General features: G+C 46.5%; 2 protein-coding genes across 3 annotated transcripts; both read left to right on the top strand.

Annotated features, from left to right (window-relative positions):
- Positions 1–112: 112 nt before the first annotated feature.
- On the top strand, positions 113–3,608 carry LOC120656817 (protein TRANSPARENT TESTA GLABRA 1-like). 2 transcript variants are annotated; one of them, XM_039935002.1, is made up of 3 exons: positions 113–287; positions 620–1,805; positions 3,303–3,593. In XM_039935002.1, the coding sequence occupies exon 2, from the start codon at positions 700–702 to the stop codon at positions 1,777–1,779; it is 1,080 nt and encodes a 359-aa protein (XP_039790936.1). In that variant the 5' UTR covers positions 113–287; positions 620–699; the 3' UTR covers positions 1,780–1,805; positions 3,303–3,593. The 2 variants fall into 2 exon arrangements, with proteins under 2 accessions (XP_039790936.1, XP_039790935.1); XM_039935001.1 differs by having other exon boundaries at positions 125–287; positions 620–1,783; positions 3,303–3,608.
- Positions 3,609–5,837: 2,229 nt separating this feature from the next.
- On the top strand, positions 5,838–7,301 carry LOC120656816 (brassinosteroid-responsive RING protein 1-like). The gene is made up of 2 exons (XM_039934999.1): positions 5,838–6,642; positions 6,837–7,301. The coding sequence occupies exon 1, from the start codon at positions 6,054–6,056 to the stop codon at positions 6,576–6,578; it is 525 nt and encodes a 174-aa protein (XP_039790933.1). The 5' UTR covers positions 5,838–6,053; the 3' UTR covers positions 6,579–6,642; positions 6,837–7,301.
- Positions 7,302–20,478: the final 13,177 nt, after the last annotated feature.

Here is a 20,478-nt window from a genome sequence, read left to right as displayed (position 1 = left end):
GACGTGCACGCGACGGCCGCATCGCATCCCGGTGCCCAGACTCCAGAGTCGGTCCAACACCTGACCCACACACTGACACACCGCAACAAACTTTTGACCAGACGACGGTTGACCGTCTCGCCCCCCATCCGGCCCTCCCACCAGCCAGGCAGCCACAGCCCCGCCGGCCGCCGTCGAGCAGGCGCCGGCCGTACTCGTTCAACCCCCGTGCCCGGCCGCCGTAGACCTGTCGCTTGCACGTGCGCGTTGAACCATCTTCCCGAGGGAGCTCGCATCCCCTTCTACTTATGGGCCCTGTTTGGTCTAGAGTACTATAAGTAGCATAAAAATTTTGACCAATAATTAGAAGTTCTAAATAAATACAATTTACAAAACTAACTCCCCAATCCTGGCTACTTCGCGAGATGAACCTAATGAGATATTTGATCGCATGATTTGACGATGGTTACTGTAGCATCACTGTAGCCAACCATCGATTAATTACTATCGTTAGATTCGTCGTGAAAAATTACATCTATCCGTGAAAAATTTTTGCAAATAGACTTCGTTGAGTACTCCATGCATGTGAGATTTTTTTCGGGAATGTGTGCTATGATATGATACATGAACCAAACAGGGCCTGGGTATCTCGAGTCCCCGCACGATCCACCCCTTCCAGCTCCGCCACCGGATCAATCCCACCCGCCTCCTTCCTCCTCCATGGACCTCCCCAAGCCGCCGTCCACCTCCGCCTCGTCGGCGGGGGCGGACACGCCGAACCCGCACGCCTTCACCTGTGAGCTCCCGCACTCGATCTACGCCCTCGCCTTCTCCCCCACCGCGCCCGTCCTCGCCTCCGGCAGCTTCCTCGAGGACCTCCGCAACCGCGTCTCCCTCCTCTCCTTCGACCCCGTCCGCCCCTCCGCCGCCTCCTTCCGCGCCCTCCCGGCCCTCTCCTTCGACCACCCCTACCCGCCCACCAAGCTCCAGTTCAACCCCCGCGCCTCCGCGCCCTCCCTCCTCGCCTCCTCCGCCGACACGCTCCGCATCTGGCACGCCCCGCTCGACGACCTCTCCGCCTCCGCACCGCCGCCCGAGCTCCGCTCCGTCCTCGACAACCGCAAGGCCTCCTCCGAGTTCTCCGCGCCCCTCACCTCCTTCGACTGGAACGAGGTCGAGCCCCGCCGCATCGGGACCGCCTCCATCGACACCACCTGCACCGTCTGGGACATCGAACGCGGCGTCGTCGAGACGCAGCTCATCGCGCACGATAAGGCCGTGCACGACATCGCCTGGGGCGAGGCCGGGGTCTTCGCCTCTGTTTCGGCTGATGGCTCCGTCCGCGTCTTCGACCTCCGGGACAAGGAGCACTCCACCATCGTCTACGAGAGCCCGCGCCCCGACACGCCGCTGCTCAGGCTGGCATGGAACCGATTTGACCTCCGCTACATGGCCGCGCTGCTTATGGACAGCAGCGCCGTCGTCGTGCTCGACATACGCGCGCCAGGGGTGCCTGTGGCCGAGCTGCACCGGCACCGGGCTTGCGTCAACGCGGTCGCGTGGGCGCCGCAGGCCAGTAGGCATCTCTGTTCGGCTGGGGACGACGGGCAGGCACTGATCTGGGAGCTGCCCGAGACGGCGCCAGCGCCGGCACCGGCGGCGGCTGTGCCTGCCGTGGGGATTGATCCTGTGCTAGTGTACGATGCAGGCGCCGAGATAAACCAGCTTCAGTGGGCGGCCGCCCACCCAGACTGGATGGCCATCGCATTTGAGAACAAGGTCCAGCTTCTCAGGGTCTGACAAGGTCGGTACCATGGTGATATGAGGTTTGACATTTCAAGTTTTTGTATTTATATCAATGTGCTTAAAATTTAACTGAAGACAATTGTGCACACTTGGTGTGAGGTCTTGGAATTGCATAGTCTGATAGGTAGGAACCAAACAGAGCTAATTCTAATGGTGTTACCATAATATCTGAAACTGAAAGTAGCCTAATTCGATCAATACTACAGCTTGAAAGTTGCTATTCTGTGCATCCATGCAATTGCTGATGCATCATCCATGAGATGCTTCTTTTTTTATGTGAATGATTGGCTACTGATTGCTAGTATTTAGAACATTAATGGTGATAAAATATCAAAATTTGGAGCAAGTTCATCTTTATGTGACAGTTACCTGGAACTTAGAATAGCCAATTGAATAGTAGCAAACCGGCAATCTACATTGTCAGTTTTCAATACTAATATACCGTTTTAGTTGAGCCCACTTTTTGAAATTTTTACAAGGTTCAGCTATATACAAAGAAAAGCTCAGTTAGTATTGTACAAGCTCAACCAAGGTAAAAGGTTCAGACAACAACTGAACCATAATGCCAATTAGCATGCAAATGCTTCAACAGGCTTGTTCTGCATTGCATCCTGTAGCTGGGCTACTATGCTATGCATATTTCCTAACACTGTAGAGGGTCAGGTGAAAACTTATATTTTGTCTTAACTCGAAAATTCAGGGTCTGTTCATAACCAATTAACCATATTAGATAAACGACACTACTCAGGATCATAATTCAGACATTAAAACACACACTATTATATGATAGAGACTGATGGGAGTTGTGCAAATTGTGAAGAAATTTTTTCAAAAATAAGTATTTCACATGTAGTTCTTCTGTTCTGAAGGACTTCCATTTGAGGCTATGATTATAAATCTACAGAATTCAACCATCTTGCCCTTTTCTCAGCTTTTTACTAGTTCTTAGGCTAGCTTACTATTTTCTGATGCAAATCACGTTTTGATTTTTTATATGTACTCCCTGCGTTCCAAAATGGGTGTTGTTTCGACTTTTCTAGGTTCATAGATTTTACTGTTCACCTAGAAATACATTGTATCTAGGTACATAGCAAATACTATGAATATAAAAAAACCAAAACGACCTACATTTTGGAACGGAGGGAGTAACATTTACATGGTAATTGTTTACCACCAGAATATTGTTATTATACTGTTTTCAGTCTTTGCTACTAGCAAGTGTTGCTAGATCTGCTTTTTTGCTGTATACGGGTATCAATAATGACTGTATATATTATACGATAAACTTTCATAAGATTGAACATTGTTCTAAAGAACGTTGTTGTGAAAGTTGACCATGTGGTTTATGTTTTAACTATTTATTGTTCTAACCAACTTATTTCGAGCTATCCTTTGCCTTAATGTTCCTATCAATCCACTAAAACAAAGGTGTTCCTATTAATTGATATCCAATATATATTTATTAACTGATATCCAATATATATTTTTGACATGAAAACCCACTTCTTATAATGCAGAATTGTTCTGACGAAAGCTCGATTATGTGAGCCATGGGACTTTCAAAATCATCAGCTTAATATTGTGGTGGCAGACCTCTTGACGTATATGGTACGCCATTGACCTCTTTTCTTGGATGCCACCTATTGGGCCAGCAAGGAATGAACTCGCTGTCTTAAACCTCAACAAAAGCTATGTTATAGTGGATTTATCTCTGAACTTCCTGTGAATGTTGAAATATAGAGCTGCTAGCTTTGACGCATTGCAGCACTTGTTCCTAAATGGATTAGAAAATCATTTGCTCATTCTCATCGTGTTGGCCTTGAAATTTTTTTTATTATTATTCAGCTTCCTTATGTTAAGGGAAAAAAAGTTCCTAAGTACTTCAAATGGTAACAGGCCGTTATGAAGAAAAATGTTGAAGAAAGAGCCTAGCTGAAATTTGATGTTGAAAACCATTTGTTAGAAATTTGAAAACCCTGTTAGGCTTTAAGGCTGTGATCTGAAGTGTAGTGCCGTGATCGGATTCTGGGTGCAAGTTCAATTGTAACTTCTAGCTTGCTTCCTTCTTAAATGCAATGCAGTGCTCCTGCTTAATCTTGAAAAGAAGAATTCCACTGTCCTATGAGCTTCTTGTAGAATTCCACGACATTTCTATACTCTTTGTATGCCATTCTGCCCATTGGTTGTGGATCAGTTGAACTTGCTCCCAGAATCCGATCACGGGAACTAAGCCCAGGCCTTGTGTAAAAAAGGCAAGAGAACGTTTACAGCGCATGGGTCCACCAGAACAAAAGAGGAAAAGTCGTGCGTTTTAAACGTGGGATTGTTTCTATGGGCCGTCGGACTTTCAGATAACAAGCAGAGTTGAGTTCGCCTTATCAAACACTCTGTGCATCATAACATTTGTCAATTTTGGCTCTGCCATACGTACAGCACTCGAGCCCTATAAGACTAGAAATATCTTTGTTTTGCTTCCTTTTACATTGTAGCACTGCAATTTGTTGAAGAAAAAAATACACAAAAGAGCCTGAAGTCCTGAATCTTCTTGTGGGTCGCAGTACGCAGTTCCCATCTTGTTTCTGCCTTTTCGGCCGCCCACGGATAAGCATGGGCTCCATTGCTTGATCACACTACAGTTCAGGGAGATTCGGCACCGTTTCTTGGCTCATTGATTGCAAATCGCTGGTCTTGACCCTCTCAATCCTGTGTGTCTGTCTTCCATGGGCGGCGCGGCTGCCATGGGCGGCGCGGACCCAATCACCCAAACGGAACCTCCGGCATGTGCAGCCCTGCAGCAGGCAGCCGCCGACCCGAAGCGTGCACGCACTCGCCCGAGGCATGAGGGATGACGCGTTCCACCGGCCGGGGCCGGGGCTTGATGGTTTGATTGGTTGCAGTTGCAGGGGGTTGCCGCTGACGGCTGACGCCGCCGGCGCGCAGCCTTCCCCAGCCGCGACAGGGACCTCCCAGCTATCGGAACGGAGGACATGTGGCCTGCGCACGCCACGGCAAAGCCGACGTGCCCCCCATCGCGACGGCGGACGGCTCACCGGCCATCGGCTCTGCTCCGGTACGCGCCGGGCGGCGAGGGGGTGCACGTGCGCCGTGGCCCGCCGCCCGGCGGCGGAGCCTCCGGGAACATTCAGAGCGACTCGATCATCACCGGCGGCACTACTGCCAGCTATTATTGTTCTTTTATTTCTGGCATGGGACCATCATATTATCTAGTAGATAAAGTATTGCAGATTTTTCGAACCTGGGTTTGGCAGAAACACAAACTGAGAGGCTGTTTGGATTGGAGGGGGAGGAATCGAAAATAGAGGAGAATTGCTTCCGCGTCGGCCTCACGATCTCGTCTCGTGGTATGCGGCATTCACAACACGTGCCAGCTCCCTCTCGAGTCTCGACCATGGACATCGTCGTCAGCAAGCACGTCTGCGGCCGTGACAATTACACAAAGCGCCGAACCTTTCTTTGTTTTTTTTTCCAGCTATCTGACCCGACGCTCCACTAGGAGCCGAGCAAACGTGCAGCGCCGTGCTCGCCGTTACTTTCGCCAGGCGTTTTTCACGCAGAAAACGCGCCCGGGCGAGCTGTGTGGTTAAAAAAAAAATGCGAGCTACGACCGGCCGACGGCGACGCGGACGCCGAGTCCCCCGCGGCGAACGTTCCGAGTCCTCAACCTGCTGACGCGCGCGGGGGGCTGATCGCACATGTTCCCACCGCGCCCGCCCGTGGACGCACCGTGCTCCACCTCGGCGAGCGGGGTCAAGCGCCAGCACGAGCGCGGCGAGAGGGTTACCAGCGACCTCGCCTCGTCAACGAGCCTGCCAGGTCGTCACGCCGCGCAAGCCGCGGGCGCCGGCGGGAAACCCGGTCCAACCGGCAAAACCCCCCGCAGGTGGCGGGCGCGGCGCGGCAGGTGCACGCACCTTTCCTCACCGACCGGACGGACCCGGCCACCAGAAACGTTGTGAAGGCAACCCGCCGTGTCTAGCAAACCGCGGCCGGCGCACCCCCATCCCACCCGGCGGCCCGGCCGCCCCAGCTCGCCCTATATAACCAGCGGGACTCTCTCTCCTGCTAGCTCTGACTTGTCCACCATATCCTCTCCCGAGCCTTGCCGTTCGTTCCGCCAGAATTCTATCCAGAGAAGAGACCACCCTGCTTTCGCCTCCGAGCACGTACAGCTCTCTGCTTCGGTCTCATCGCGCGGAAGACCTCCCTGCTTCGTTCTGCCGGTTGGCGTTTCAGCTCGGGCGATCATCATGGGGTTCCCGCTGGTGAGCTACGTCCTCGCCGTGCCCAAGCCGGTCGTCGTCTTCTGCAAGATGCTCAGCGTCATCAGGGACGCCTTCCTGCTGATGCTCGCCGTCCTGGGGCTCTGCCCCTTCCCGTACGACGACGGCTCGCCCCGCCGGGCGGACGGGCCGAAGCCAGAGGAGGTGAAGGGCCGGCTCCCCGCCGTGGAGTACGGCGAGCTCGTGGCCGAGCGGCTGGTGGTGGCGTCCCCGGGCGGCGGCGGGCACGCGGCGTGCCGCGGCGAGGAGGACGCGGCGGCGGCGGCGGCGGTGGCCTCGCCGACGTGCATCGTGTGCCTGGAGAATGTGGAGGCGGGGCACGAGGTGCGGCGGCTGGGCAACTGCGCGCACGCCTTCCACCGCGGCTGCATCGACCGGTGGATCGACCTCGGGCGGGCGACGTGCCCGCTGTGCCGGTCCGACCTGCTGCCGCGCCCGCGGGGCCGGGCCCGGCTGGGCCGGCTCGCCAGCCTCCTCACGCGCGTTTGGTGAGCGGTCCTCTTGGAGGGCAGTTTTGTCTTTTCGACGGCCGGGCCTCATCGCAGCCCATCTCTAGGTGGAGCCAGGGTTTAGAAAACCGGTGGTACTGTTTAAAACCGGAACAGTAACATAAAAAAAATTACTTTTGTATTTTTAGATTTAGAAGCCTAAAATATAAAAAACCGGATCCGGTTTTTCATCTCGGACCGGACCGGAAACGGGAAAAAATCCCGAAAACCGGTGGTTACCGGACGGGAAGTGAAACCCTGGGTGGAGCCGCCGGAATGGCGCGGCGCGGACAGGTTAGCGACGGCGACATGGCCGCCGGGCGGTACAACGGCGCCTCTGCTATCAGCCAACCATTAATCATCAATGGGGGGCTTAATTGGCAGCTGTTTAGCTCGATCCACCTGACAGTTTATATAGTACTCGACATGTCGACGGCTTATCCGGCGACTAATCCTCATTATAGGATATGTACATTACATTCATATATAGTGCTATAGTGCTATATCATCAGCTATATTCATTGTACACGAACTTTTCTCTCTCTACCTTCTATACTAGTATGTAATACACGAATAATATTTAATTAGTTCATTGACTTTTGTGTAACTTAGTACTCCTACTTATCTAGTTGGGCACATGCACAACTTATCTCTAGTTGGGCACATGCACATTCTGTGCTATATCATCAGCCATATTCATTGTACACGAACTTCTCTCTCTACCTTCTACTATGTAATACACGAATTATATTTAATTAGTTATTAACTTTTGTGTAACTTAGTACTTATCTAGTTGGGGAGCTGGTCGGCAATCGAATGATTGAGCAAGCAACTCTGGACTCCTCGTTGGCATAACGTGATGGGAACACCTTTATCAGACCTTTTGTCCTTCGTCAAATTGCTGTTCCCAATAAATTAAAGCTTGAGGAAGGTTCTTAAGTTGGCCGTGATATTCAGCATTGAATTAACATCAAACATAAAATGCGGAAAGGTCAAAGGCATTTTTAATTAATTTGTTTAACTTATCTAAGGCTATTCCTAGTGGAGAGTTTCATTTTCATTACTAGCTCTTCACGTATCCGAGTAGTTACAACATGTATGAGGTATGGTTCACGTGCTATCTCTTATATTTTCACACGTGTAACATCCCGTATTTTTACGGAATGTTATAACTCCAAAAATGTGAGTTTTTTTTTAAAAAATCATAAGCATGTGTTAATAGCTAGAAAATAATGTAAGGTTGAACTCTCTTCTATCTCTTTTCCTAGAAAATAGAATTCAATAATTAAACATAAGGATTATAACTGCTAGTGTGATTTATTTGGGGTTTAATTGGATCTTATGAAATCTACCTTGTTTAAAATTCTTTTGAATGATTTTTGTTTGAATTGGTGTGGCAAATAGTTTGAATTAGGCCATTCAAACTATTTGCAAAACCTAACCAAACTCTAACTCTAACTGGACCATAAACACAGCCCGACACCTTACCTCGGCCTGTTAACTTTTTTTTCGCCGGCCCGTTTGCCCCGCACGCGTGGCCCGCTAAGCACTGCCGGCCCGTCAACCTTTTTTCCTGCCGGCCCACGAAGCAGCCCGACCCCGCACACCTCGCTTCTTCCTGCCTTGGCCCATCTCCGCGCGCCGGCCCAAATCGCCACCTCGCTCGACCCTCCGCCTGCTGTCACCGACAGCCTGACCCCACCGGTCAGCTTTCTTCCACTTTTCACCCACTCCTCTGCCTCGCCTCCACTCGACGCCGCCGCACCTGCTAACTTTACCATTCGATTGTTGTGCCTCCCACGTTTTGTAGAGGCAGCCTGCAGGTGGTGACATTCCTGTTTAGTGCCATCGTAATCCTCCACGTTTGATTGCATGATAGAAGCCTTATGATGGAACTTCTGGTCTGACCACGCAAAGCCGTCGCCTGACGTTTACAGCTGATTCTTAGTCTGATCTTACCTTGATTCTGAGTAGTCCTCTCTACCCCTTTGATCCTGCTGGTGATGTGTCCTTGGATGAGCCTAAACCTTAGATATCGTACTCACCGTTCCCTTGGATTTGATAACCCTTGGAATACTTTGAGGTGAAAGCTACATCGGTATCCGTACACTTGCGGATTCTTTCGTGAGGTTCTGTTACTCGTGGGTTGCTTTTTTGGCGCCGTCGCTAGTTGATCTAGTAGCGACGCTAGGAAATGCCAACAAGCTTTCTGGCGCCGTTGCCTGGGAGCGACAGCTCCTTTATCTTAAGACTCAGCTCATCCTCGTACCTTTTTCATTTTTCTTGATTTCTACCTCTACCCCCACTACCCATGGAGAAGCTGTCCTTTAAAAGCCTCTCTATCCTGAGGGATGTATTCACCATCCTTTTTAATTTTCTTTCTGCTATCTTTACCCCCGCTACCACAACCTTTCTGCTCCTAAGGGCGAGTTCTCTGAGCCATCATCACCTACCTCATCCATATGTGAAGTCGACCCTGGCTATATAGCCATGGTTCGGAAGCGACCCTTCTCTGGAGAAATTAGTGAAGATCCCTATGACCATTTGAAAGAATTCGAGGAACTGTGCTCATGCCTCGTAGTCCTAGGCTCGACACATGAAGCCTTGCGGTGGAAATTGTTCCCTTTCTTTCTTACAAAAAGAGTGGAGCAATGGTACACCCGCACGACAGGGAGTATGAGCGGTGATTGGAAAGAACTTTGAGATGACTTTTGTCACTCGTTCTCCCTCACCGAACGCCTAGACTCCCTACCGATTGACATCCTTGACTTCGAGCAATTAGAGAAGGAGTCCATAGGTGTAGCATGGGCTAGATTCTTACGCCTTTTGGCATCTAGCCCAGACTTGTTTATACCCGAAGATATATCATTGAATATCTTTTATTCGGGTTTAGACATAGAATCTGCCCTAGAGTTTGGCGTTGCCGCTGGAGGATGGTTTGCATGCGTAAATCCAATGGAATAAAGAGAGATCTTAGGTAGCTTCTTAGAAAACTCTTTCTTTCCCACCAATCATAGCGAACCCTGTCGGGAGGAATCCATGTCGAGCCATGAGAGTTTCTCAACACATGTATCTGAGCTTTCATCTTTCACATCCCCATATTCATTTGTTGGGCCCTCTCCCGAACCACGAACGCCGAAGAAAGAAGAAATTCAACCTTCAGAGTTCTCTTTCTGATTCGAGGATGATCATTCAGGAAACATAAAAAATGCCTCGAATCATCTTAGGCGCGAAGAGCCTACAGAATTGTTATGTCTTTTTGAGACCTTCAATAATTCTTCCCATCATATATCCACAATGGATTGGTTGAAGGAGGTGAGGCGAACTTCTGAAGCAATTCAGGTTAGCCCAACCTCCACGACCTCCTGTGTTCTATGAGGGGAAATACTGTAGTTGCTCTTTGTGACCCTGCTGATGAGGTTTACATCATATCCGAGTATCTCATGGATACTCTTGTGGGTAACAAGCCTCTAACCCCGACCGACAAATACTTTATAAGTCCCTCCGGACTCTTCTTTGAATGTCGGGGGATCGCAAGGGATGTGCCTATCATCGTAGACAAAATCGAGGTGCGTTTAGATTTCCACATCTACGATATCCTCGATTTTGATCTTCTCCTAGGCTACCCGCTAGAAGAACTTCTGGCATCTCATGGGAGCCTAGATGAAATGCAAAGGGAAGATGCTTCTGCCACTGCTACTCCTTGCTTAGAAAATCTTTTAGCAAAGCCTCTTCCTAAGCAAAACCCGCTCGAGAAGATGATGCATACATCTCTGTTCCTATCATCCGAGCATGTTCTCTTGGAAGTTGCAAAATGTTCTAAAGAGTGCAACTTGGAAGATACCCTTCACTTTTGTGAAGACGAACGATCATCATTATCCTCAATCGAGTTTGAGCCTCCTTCCTCTGGCCCAGATTACGTTGTTCTCAACCATGATCGAGACACAACTCTAATTTTTTATGATGCACCTCTTGAGATGGAGAACCAACATGCCATGGAGTACAAGGAGCCGACTCTGGCGTCCGAAGAGAAGGATTCCACACATGAGCTTGGGAGCTTCAGTTTTGAAATACCACAAGAACCATGCTCATTCAATACTAGTCCAAAGTCAGGCATGCTTAGTGCTCCCTGCACACACGAGAAATGCAATTATCTCGAGGTGTTTCCTTGCAAAATCTTCAGGATGGTGGTTGTAGATGCATTTGTTTATCGTAAACATTGCAGATTTCATGGGTGCACTGCGGCACTAATCATGTAGCTACCTTCAACGATTGGTGATGAAACAACGACACATCACCAATGATAGCTACAGGAACTCTCATGGTCAAGCTTACAACCATAAACAAAGCACTGCCGGGAGATAACTCAGATCATTATTTATTTACTTTCCTTTTTAATAAAAAGCAAGAGCATGTTCTAGGATAGTGTTTTCCTTTGGGTATTCTTGGTCGCTAACCATTTCAGGTGGAGATCAAAGAGAACGATGGATAAGCGACACCTACGGATATGTAAGCTGCGCCGACTACAACAACTTGGTATGTTTTGGTGAGGAAACAACTACGGAAGGAGATTTGAACTCCACACACTTGAGTTTTGTTGCCCAGCAATACAAACTCCAAGTGTGGGGAAGATATGTGAGTACCCCCAAGTAAGTTCCCTCGTATCAATTCTTATCATCGTGTTTGGAAATGGTGTTAGCTATTACATCTTGCTCTATAAAAAAATGTCCTACTTTCGACATTAAACAAAGCCCTTCCGGGAGGTCGCACGAGGATCGCCAGGTACGTGCTTATGCTTATCTCTATTTGCACAAAGCTTAATCATGCTCTATACATCCTTCTTCTTGCTTGTATGCTCTGGTTTGAATGTGTCTTGCAAAATACGTTCATCAGCCTTTTAAATTAAGCATGGTGCTTAGGTTAAAATGCCTTCTTCAATTAAACAAGACATGGAGTTAAGTTTGATTGATGAGCCTAGAGTTAATACTCTTATAGATTTTGGTTGTATATGCATGGACTAACCCCTGCAGGAAGTTCATTCCAAGAGGGTGGGTCGATGAGCTGAATTCAAAGGGGAAGGTAAGTCAAGGCATCAGATTCATGTTGCAAAACATCATCATGTTGATGCAACTTGAATTGAGCCTTGATTGAGTAAGTATATATCTTGGTGAGAGTAAATTTTAGCCGTAATAAACTGTTGGCTCACCGGTGTTAATGCCGGTAGAGTCTCTTCGATTTTACGTTTTTGTTTTGTCTTTGTGTGTGATTTTATAAGCAAGTCAAAAAACAAGTGTGGGGGAGATTCCCACAATGTTCCGTTCCTACACAATGCGATCACCTCCAAACGTCACATGCACGCCGCGCATACCCCGAGTTTGCACTCTCACTCGTTTTCTCCCTTTCATGCTTTAAACATGATATAAATTCCAAATTTAAAACTATTTAAACCATGCCAATAAAAAGGGTTCTTCATCTTGTTTAAACAAATGCATAAATTTTATTCTCTGCTAAACCCGAATTTGTGAACCATATCATAAGAACCCCAAACTGTTTAAATTGTTGTCTTTTGTGATATAATCTGATTTTGAGTTACTTAACATGTTTTGTTTGTGAGTTTGGGGATTTGTTTTTAAAGAAAATGTGAAAAAAAATTCATGGTCCTTTCCCTTACCTATACCTACCAGAGCCATATGATGAGCCAGAATCAAATAAATTCTACCCATATGCACCTTGCTATTACTCTGAGATTGATCAAATTTTGAGACCCTTGGGGGATATGTTTAATTTACTTTTTTGATTCAGTTCTTGTGCATAAGTGTTTATTTTAAATGCACCAAAGTTTTAGATTGATAATATCTCTCCATCTGAAAAAAGAGAGAGGAAAGATGGCGTGCCAAAGAAGCATGACCCACAATGAGAAAAGAGAGGAAAGATGGCATGCCAAAGAAGCATGACCCACAGTAAGGAAGAGAGAAAATATGGCGTACCAAAGAAGTACGACAAAAAAAATGATTGAAAAAGATGGCATACTAAAAAAGTATGGCCCAAAAAAAATGATGATGATGGAGAGAGAATCAGTCATGAAAAAGGGCTGTTATCCACCTTGGGCACCGGTCTGATCAGTAAGTAAACTTAAATATTATATCTCTTTGGATCCGATCTTTTTTTGAAGGAAACCCGTGGGGTTCCCCACAACACTTCATTTTTCATTAAAGGTTAGTACAGGTTAAGAGATACTTACATGGGGGGGGGGGAGAAAGAGCTAACTACAAAGGATTACAAAGAGTTAAGCCAAGAAGTTATTGAGTCCTTGGTTACATGATTAAAATGAAAAAGGTGAAGGAGAAGCTGATCTCTGAACTTCACAGACCAGAGATGTACCGTTGGCTGCGCATTGTCAAAAATGACTGCATTTCTTATCTTCCATAATTCCCATGCTGCCACCAGAAAGACTTCTGTGAAGAAGTTGTGCTGAAATACTTGATGAGCTTGACCGAGACGCTGGTGTAGTTCAGAGTTTAGGTTCCATTGGATACCAAGTCTATTCCAACAACTTGTTGCAAATGGGCAGGCAAAAAATAGACGATCAATGTCTTTAGTGTTTAGTCTATCCACTGCCACTAACCAACCAAAGAATTTAATTTGTGGAATTCACTGACTTTTCGAAATCCACTGAAGGTACTTGGCGCTTCAATCCCAGCAAATGCCAGCTTATAAAGCTTTTGGGAGGAGTATCTTTCATTACCCCAGTGAAAAAACCTATCCATCCTTAAGATTTTCATCATAATGTATTTATGATATTGCATTCTATAACTCCCCAAGCTCATGATATGCTTGTTGTGACAGTGGAAAATTGAAAATAGATACCAGATCAGGGGCATTAATGATGTCATGTACTGATGCTTTTGCATTGGTAGCAGACAGAAAAAGGTTGGGATATGTCTGAGCTAGGATCACTGGGCACCACAAATCTTCCTAGAAGAGCACTGTGGAGCCATCACCCAGAACACATCTTGCAATTCCCTTGTATAAAGTGTTTAGCCTGAATACATCCTTCCACCAGAAGGAGCCAATTTCCCTTGCAGCATGAGGTACTTTCTACTGATAATAAGTGTGCCATATGAGCTGCACCCATGGAATGTCTTGCTTTGTGTAGAACTTGTGTAGCTGTTTGAGAAGTAAAGCATCATTTTGGATCCTGAGATTCATAACCCCTAGCCCCCCTTTATTCTTGGTAGCTGTACCATAGACCAGGATGCCAAGTTCCCACTCTTTTTCTCTGCATCATTCCCTCTCCACAAGCACTGCTTTCTTGCCCTATCAATTTGCTCAATTAATCCTTTATGCAGTTTCAGAGTGCACATTGCATAGGTGGTGATGGGAGTAATGACTAAATTAACCAATTGGAGTCTTCCTGACATGGAGAGCAGGGAAGATGAGGCATTTAATCTTCTTTCAATTTTGACAATAAGGGGGGACATGTCTTCTACTTTTGGCTTTGTGGATCCCATGGGAAGTCCCAAATATGTAAAAGTCATAGTTCCTAGAGAGCATCCAAAAGTTGCAGCCAAATGTTTGGACTTGTCCTCATCCACATTTATAGGAACCATTACAGGCTTGCTGTAATTTACATGAAGTCCTGTAGACTGAGCAAAACTGTTCAACAGAGCTTTGAGACAAAAAAGTTGAGAGGCATCGGCTTGAACTAAAAGCAATGTGTCATCAGCATATTATATTATTGGGAAGTCCATGTCAAGGATTGGCAAAGGAGCCTGTAGCAGGCCCAGCCTATAAGCCTGGTTGATGAGGTGCTGCAAAAGATCTGCAGCTAGCACAAATAGAAGAGGTGATAAAGGATCACCCTGCCTGACACCCTTTTACATTTAAAATGCTTCCCAGGAACTCCATTAAAGAGAACTGACAATGTTGCCGGCGTGAACAACATGCTTACCCATCTGATCCATTTTTGTGGGAAGCCCAGGCTCTCTATCATCTGAAGAATAGAAGAGTGTTCCACTGTATCAAAGGCTTTGGCAAAGTCCACCTTGAGGATTGGATCCGATCTTTGACTTTCCAACAGGGGTAATGGAAATGTGTGCCTTCATCTTCCCTACCGAGCTCCACTTCAGCCATCTCTTAAGTAGGAAAAATAAGGCAAGTTCTGGTGAGGATATATAGATGAGCGACTTTGAAAGCATCTAGGCCCCTAGTGGGTTTTGGAGTATTGATTGACAACACGATTAAAGGACTAACTTGTTTGCATGAGATTATGAGCAGGAATTTAATTAAGGAATTGGTATTAAACAAGAGAGCTCATGTGTTGCAAGCAAGTGTGTTTATCCCATTGGAATAATGTATATGTGACAAGCAAAACAAGAAAAGGAAAAATAGAGCAAGGTATTCATGGTTGATATAAAGGCTATAATATTTGTTAAGGTTTGTTAGACTTATGATGGGATTCAAAATGACAAGTAAAGGTCTTGCGAATGAGATGTGATATGCTTATGCATAGTCTCAAATATGGAAGAACTTGTCACTTGTGATAAATGGTTGCTAACAAAAGAAGCAATCAAGACAAAAGAGAATGAGACATGAGTTTATGCAAAGATAACGTCTCAAAATAGAAAGTTTGCATATGTGATTGAGTTGAGAATTCGAATTGATAAAGAAGATTCCATGCATGACACAAATCAACATGAGTTCAAGATGGACGGCTTGGATAAAGGTAGAGGACCGAGAGGCGTGTTTCAAGAGGCTACGCAAGCGACGGTTTGGGGGGAGCAAAGAAACCGATACGGGTCAAAGGCCGGAGATCCTAGAGTCATAGAGAGCTCCATGTTGAAGAGTATCATTATTCAAGAGAAAGAGGTGACTTGTGAATCAATGTTGGAATTCATTCCTATGCAAATTTTAGATTCAAAGTCACTAGCTCAAAGCGGGCGTGCTCAAAGAATGAAGATCCAATGTGAGATCATTCTTCTCATGGATCAAATATTGATTGACTAAGCATAATCATGAGTACTTGTGCTACATTGAACACTATATCTCATCTTTGAGAGCTAGTGTTGTTTCTAAATTACTTATGCACAAGTTTAAGTGGCTAAAAGGCAAAGGTATGTTTTCTACTCATTATGTTTTACCTTTGAGCATCTAGGCCATATTGTCATGCTAGTGTGTGCATTTGTGTGCATCAAGTTCAAGAAATCATGTCACCTAGATATTTAGCTAAAACCTTCCTAATTGTGACTAAGTGTCAATCTTGAGTAAAATTGTGTAAGGTTTGTGCTAAACTCTCTAGTGTGGTGATAGCTTGACTTGTTGCATGCTATGAGTTTTGTAGGATAGAATTTTTGAAAAACTCAACTAGCATGATAGGTTGTATGTCAATTTGATAATATTTGGATCATTGGTCTTCATGACCGTACCAAGCCACTTGTGACTATTGTTCTTATTGATTGCTTGATGGCTGGTCACAAGTGGTGAGATTTTCTCAAGTCCATAGATCTTTATCCATATCACTTCTCTCATCCAAGGACTGGTTATATATTGGAAACATCCTATCTTCCTTGGAAGTAACAAGGAGCTCATGTTCAGAAATTGTTCATTATCAAAATGCTCCTTAAGTTAATTCTATTCTTGCTATCTCTTTTCATGGTTAGCACATAAGGTCAGAAAAATATGAAATTTTGGAAGTGCTTAACCATTTGTTTCAAGGAATTATCACTCACAAAACACTCTTGCACAATCTTTCTGCACAGGGTCGGATCATCCTGAGTTACCCCGGATTATCCGGCCAAACAGTGTTTTTCAATACTGTGTAAGTCCGGATGATCCGGCCTTGGTCCGAATGATCCGAGGTTCCTCCCTCCGGATGATCCGGGAACCACCGGAAGGCACACTTTCCAGCTGTCTGGGGCCGACCGGTCTGCCTGACCGGTCTGACCGGTCCAACCCAGCAACTCCCATTTACCCCGCCCCGGGGTAAAACAGTCAAAATCTTCACTCCTTCCACAATTTTGCCACCGACCCTTTCTTCTTTTCACCCGTGCGCCGCCTCTCCTCTCCATCTTCCACTCCATTGGAGATTTGGAGTTCTAGCCCTCAATTTGATTGTTTCATCATGTGCATTGGGGCTAGAAGGGGCGGATTGGCCGTTGGTGCGGTCGATTTTGAAGTTCTCCACGAGTTCATCTCACTCCCAAGGTATCACATGCTCAAATCACCCGATCTCTTAGCTCCGCGCATAACTTTTCAATTCCTTTGGTCAAGTAGTTCCTGCTAAGCCTAGGAATCACCCTCTAAGAGATCAGCAAGTTTCAAGAAGCACATTGATCAGAATCATAATCTAGAGTCCGGGCGGCGACCCGACCGGTCTGATCGGTCCGCCCGAGCGGTCAGACCGGTCGGTCTTGCCAGAACAAAAAACCTCAGCCAAAAGCCTTCATCTGTTCCCATGGGATCCTAGATGTTATTCATACTTATCATAATCTTTATCTAGCAATATTTCTGAAAAATGATCATCAAATCCGAGCCCTACTCCTATCCCTATCAGGGACCGGTCTGACCGGTCTGTGGCTGACAGAACACCAATCTAGTGTATTTTAATCTATTTCTATCCAGATCTTTATATTTGCTTCTCATGATCTAATCCTAGCTTAAATACTTCCTATCTCAGGTTGGAAATCATGAATCGATACGTGAGAAATCATGAGAAGAGAAGCAAACTCAATGAGGATCGAGATGCACGAGTAGCTGGAGGTGCCTCGAGCAGTGGTGGTACCGAGGCAGCAGCTGTGGTCTCAGCTTCACAGTCTCTTGCAGCAGCTACTAGTCAGCGAGAGTTGAGGCCTAGAAGGGCTTGGACAGATGCTCAGCTGATGGACCTTGATGAGTCGTTTGTCAATGACACAGAGGAGGATGAGCCCTACTTGAGAGATCCTCGTGATACTGCAGAGGATACTAAGACAGATGCAGATGCAGATGATATGGATGAGGATGCTGGAGATGATGGTGGTGATGATGATAGTGATGATGGGTCAGAGGAGAGTGCAGTTGGCAGCTCAGACTTGGAGGGTCCTCTAGTGACCCCAGCTATTCAGATACCTATCAGGTAGGCCGGTGTAGAGTTAGTCAGTTACTACAACACCGTGATGACAGCGGCTGCACGTTTGCTGAGGCGACAGAGTCCTTTGGATGTCCCAAAGGACACAGTTGACTACAGATTCCATACACGCTTTCAGCAGAATTTCTATCAGTCTGTCATTCTAGCCAAGGCAGGGATTGCCTCAGAGGCTCAGTGGGTTGATTGGACTCATATGGAAAATTTGCAAAATGAGATTTGTAATGAGGTGGCTCAGATGTGTCAGGACATACACATCAAGGACATCATGGGGTTCCAGCATGATTGGAACAAGGAGGTGATAGCCTAGTTCTATGCCACAGTCTATTTTGGGCATGATGCACATAATGACAATGAGAGGACTATCTACTGGATGATAGAGGGACACCGCTATCAGCGTTCCTACACCTCTTTCTGTCAGTACTTGAGACTTGATGCTCAGGACGTGAATCATCCTAAGATTCACTTTGACCTACCCTTGATAGCTAATCAGGTGAGATTCATGTATCCAAGGGATAGGGTTGGCAATGCAGGCAAGGTCACGGGGTTGTACACATACTACTCCATCCTGAACAGGCTGTTCAGGAAGACACTCACACCCCGGGATGGGAATCCTAGTGATATCTCAGCGCATGCCAAGAATTTGATGAGCAAGATGCAGCCAGATCCCAGAGGCAGTGACTTCAGTGTCGGTGACTTCATTTGGGAGGAGATCAAGCATATTTCTGAGACTCCCTTGAAGACTTGTGGTTATGCACCGTACATTATGAGAGTGATACTGAAGGTTACTAGGAGGAACTTCGGGATGGATGTGAAGCATGAGCCGCTTAGGATTAAACATCCTAAGCATGTGAGAGTTCCCTCAGCTGGCAGATATGATGAGGCTCAGGAGGATGATGAGGATGAGCAGGGTCACCAGCCTGATCAGGATGCAGATGCACAGCAGCACGCTGAGGATGTGCCTCAGCAGCAGGACCCAGCTGGAGGCTATGTGCCTTACGAGGGGAGAGATGCATCCCCTCCTCGCAGATCTTCCTCTTCCTTCAGACGGATGTTCAGGACCTTTGCAGGCATGATCAAGAACCAGAGAGATATTCTGGTTAATCAGGAGAGGGAGAGGAAAAATAACAAGAAACTGAGAGATAACCAGAAGAGGATGCACACTGCTTTGCAGCTCCAGCCACCGCTCTCGCCTATCTCTCCAGAGCCCGAGGCAGCTGTGATACCCTTAGTTGAGCAGATGATTGAGAGCTTCCAGGGGATGGACTTTGGGTAGTATGACTACCTGGGCGAGAGAATGTTCTTTGAGTAGGAGAGTCAGCCAGGTGGTTCTTCTTCAGCTCACCAGTTTCCTCACGGACCTCCGCCACACTTTGTACCTCAGTTCCGTCCAGGTCCACAACTTTTTGCTACAGACCCACAGATGTTCGCAGGACAGTTTGTGGGATCTCAGTTTGCATGATCGTACTCATGGCCCCCGCCGTTCACTTCTAGTTTCATGGGGCAGATTCCACCGTTCAGTGCAGCAGCTCAGTTTGGGAAACACATCAGTTCGTCGACAGTTCCAGGATAGTCGACGACATTTCCTATAGCTTCTGCACCACCTCCACTTCACTTTGGGCTTGGAGGGACTCTATCTTCACCAAATACGGGATATGCAGGGACAACACCTTCACCTTCTCCAGCTCCTGACTCTATTGAGGCGACAGTGGCCAGCTGGAGTGACTCGTTCTTTGATTATCCGGGTAGTTCCGGTGGCTTCTCTTCGGGTGGACAGTGAGTTTCAGACGGTAGCACACTATTCTCCTCTTGTGCGCCTTTTGTTGATGGATGACAAAGGGGGAGAGAAGATGAGATTAAAGCTGAGAGATCTTAGTATGTGTGTGTGCTGTGTGTTGAGTAGGAGTGATGTGTTGTGATCATCATCTTGTATTATCTAGATCTTATCATGTATGGATGATGGATGGATGTTTATCACATATGGATGTGTTTGTGTTATGGACATCATGATATGGATGGTTAACACATTCGGATGTGCTTTGGATATTCTTGTCTCATCTTATAAAAACATATCCATCTCTATCTAATTAAGGACTTGTGGACTTGAGACATTTTTATTGTGTGCTACTTGGTGTATTTATCATGTTTTAAAAGCATAAGAAATATTTATGATAGTGTGAAATGTTTGTATGATGTGATGTTTTTTGTTTCAGCCTTGGGCTATGCTGGCTGTCTCTGACCGGTCTAAGCCATGTGGCGTGCTGGTTGGTGTGGACCGGTCTGACCGGTCCCTGCGACCGGTCTGATCGGTCTGTGGCAGCAGCACTGCTTAGTTGCTAAATTGTTTGGATTACATGTCATATTGCATCACGGGTTTATTTATGATGTTCACACACACCTGTCGCACCCCACGGATGCTGAGATTTAGGGGGAGTCTCATTTGTGCTCAATATGTGCAATTTGGCATGTGAGGCCAACTTGTGATGAATTCCATTCATGTGCACATATTGAGGGGGAGATCCAACTAAATCTGAGAATTCAAAAAATTTATTGAGTATCTTTTGTAAGCTGTAATCGAGTTGTCATCAATCACCAAAAAAGAGGAAATTGAAAGCATCTAGGCTCCTAGTGGGTTTTGGAGTATTGATTGACAACACGATTAAAAGACTAACTTGTTTGCATGAGAATATGAGCAAGAATTTAATTAAGGAATTGGTATTAAACAAGAGAGCTCATGTGTTGCAAGCAAGTGTGTTTATCCCATTGGAATAATGTATATGTGACA

This window comes from Panicum virgatum, chromosome 1N (assembly GCF_016808335.1).
Source record: "Panicum virgatum strain AP13 chromosome 1N, P.virgatum_v5, whole genome shotgun sequence".
Lineage (NCBI taxonomy): Eukaryota > Viridiplantae > Streptophyta > Magnoliopsida > Poales > Poaceae > Panicum > Panicum virgatum.
Note: the sequence above shows the minus strand (reverse complement) of the source record. Positions and strands in the feature narration are given on the sequence as shown.

Bases quoted from the DNA above. Each gene is read 5' to 3' on its own strand.
- LOC120656816 (XM_039934999.1), top strand. From the start codon at position 6,054: ATGGGGTTCCCGCTGGTGAGCTACGTCCTCGCCGTGCCCAAGCCGGTC.
- LOC120656817 (XM_039935001.1), top strand. From the start codon at position 700: ATGGACCTCCCCAAGCCGCCGTCCACCTCCGCCTCGTCGGCGGGGGCG.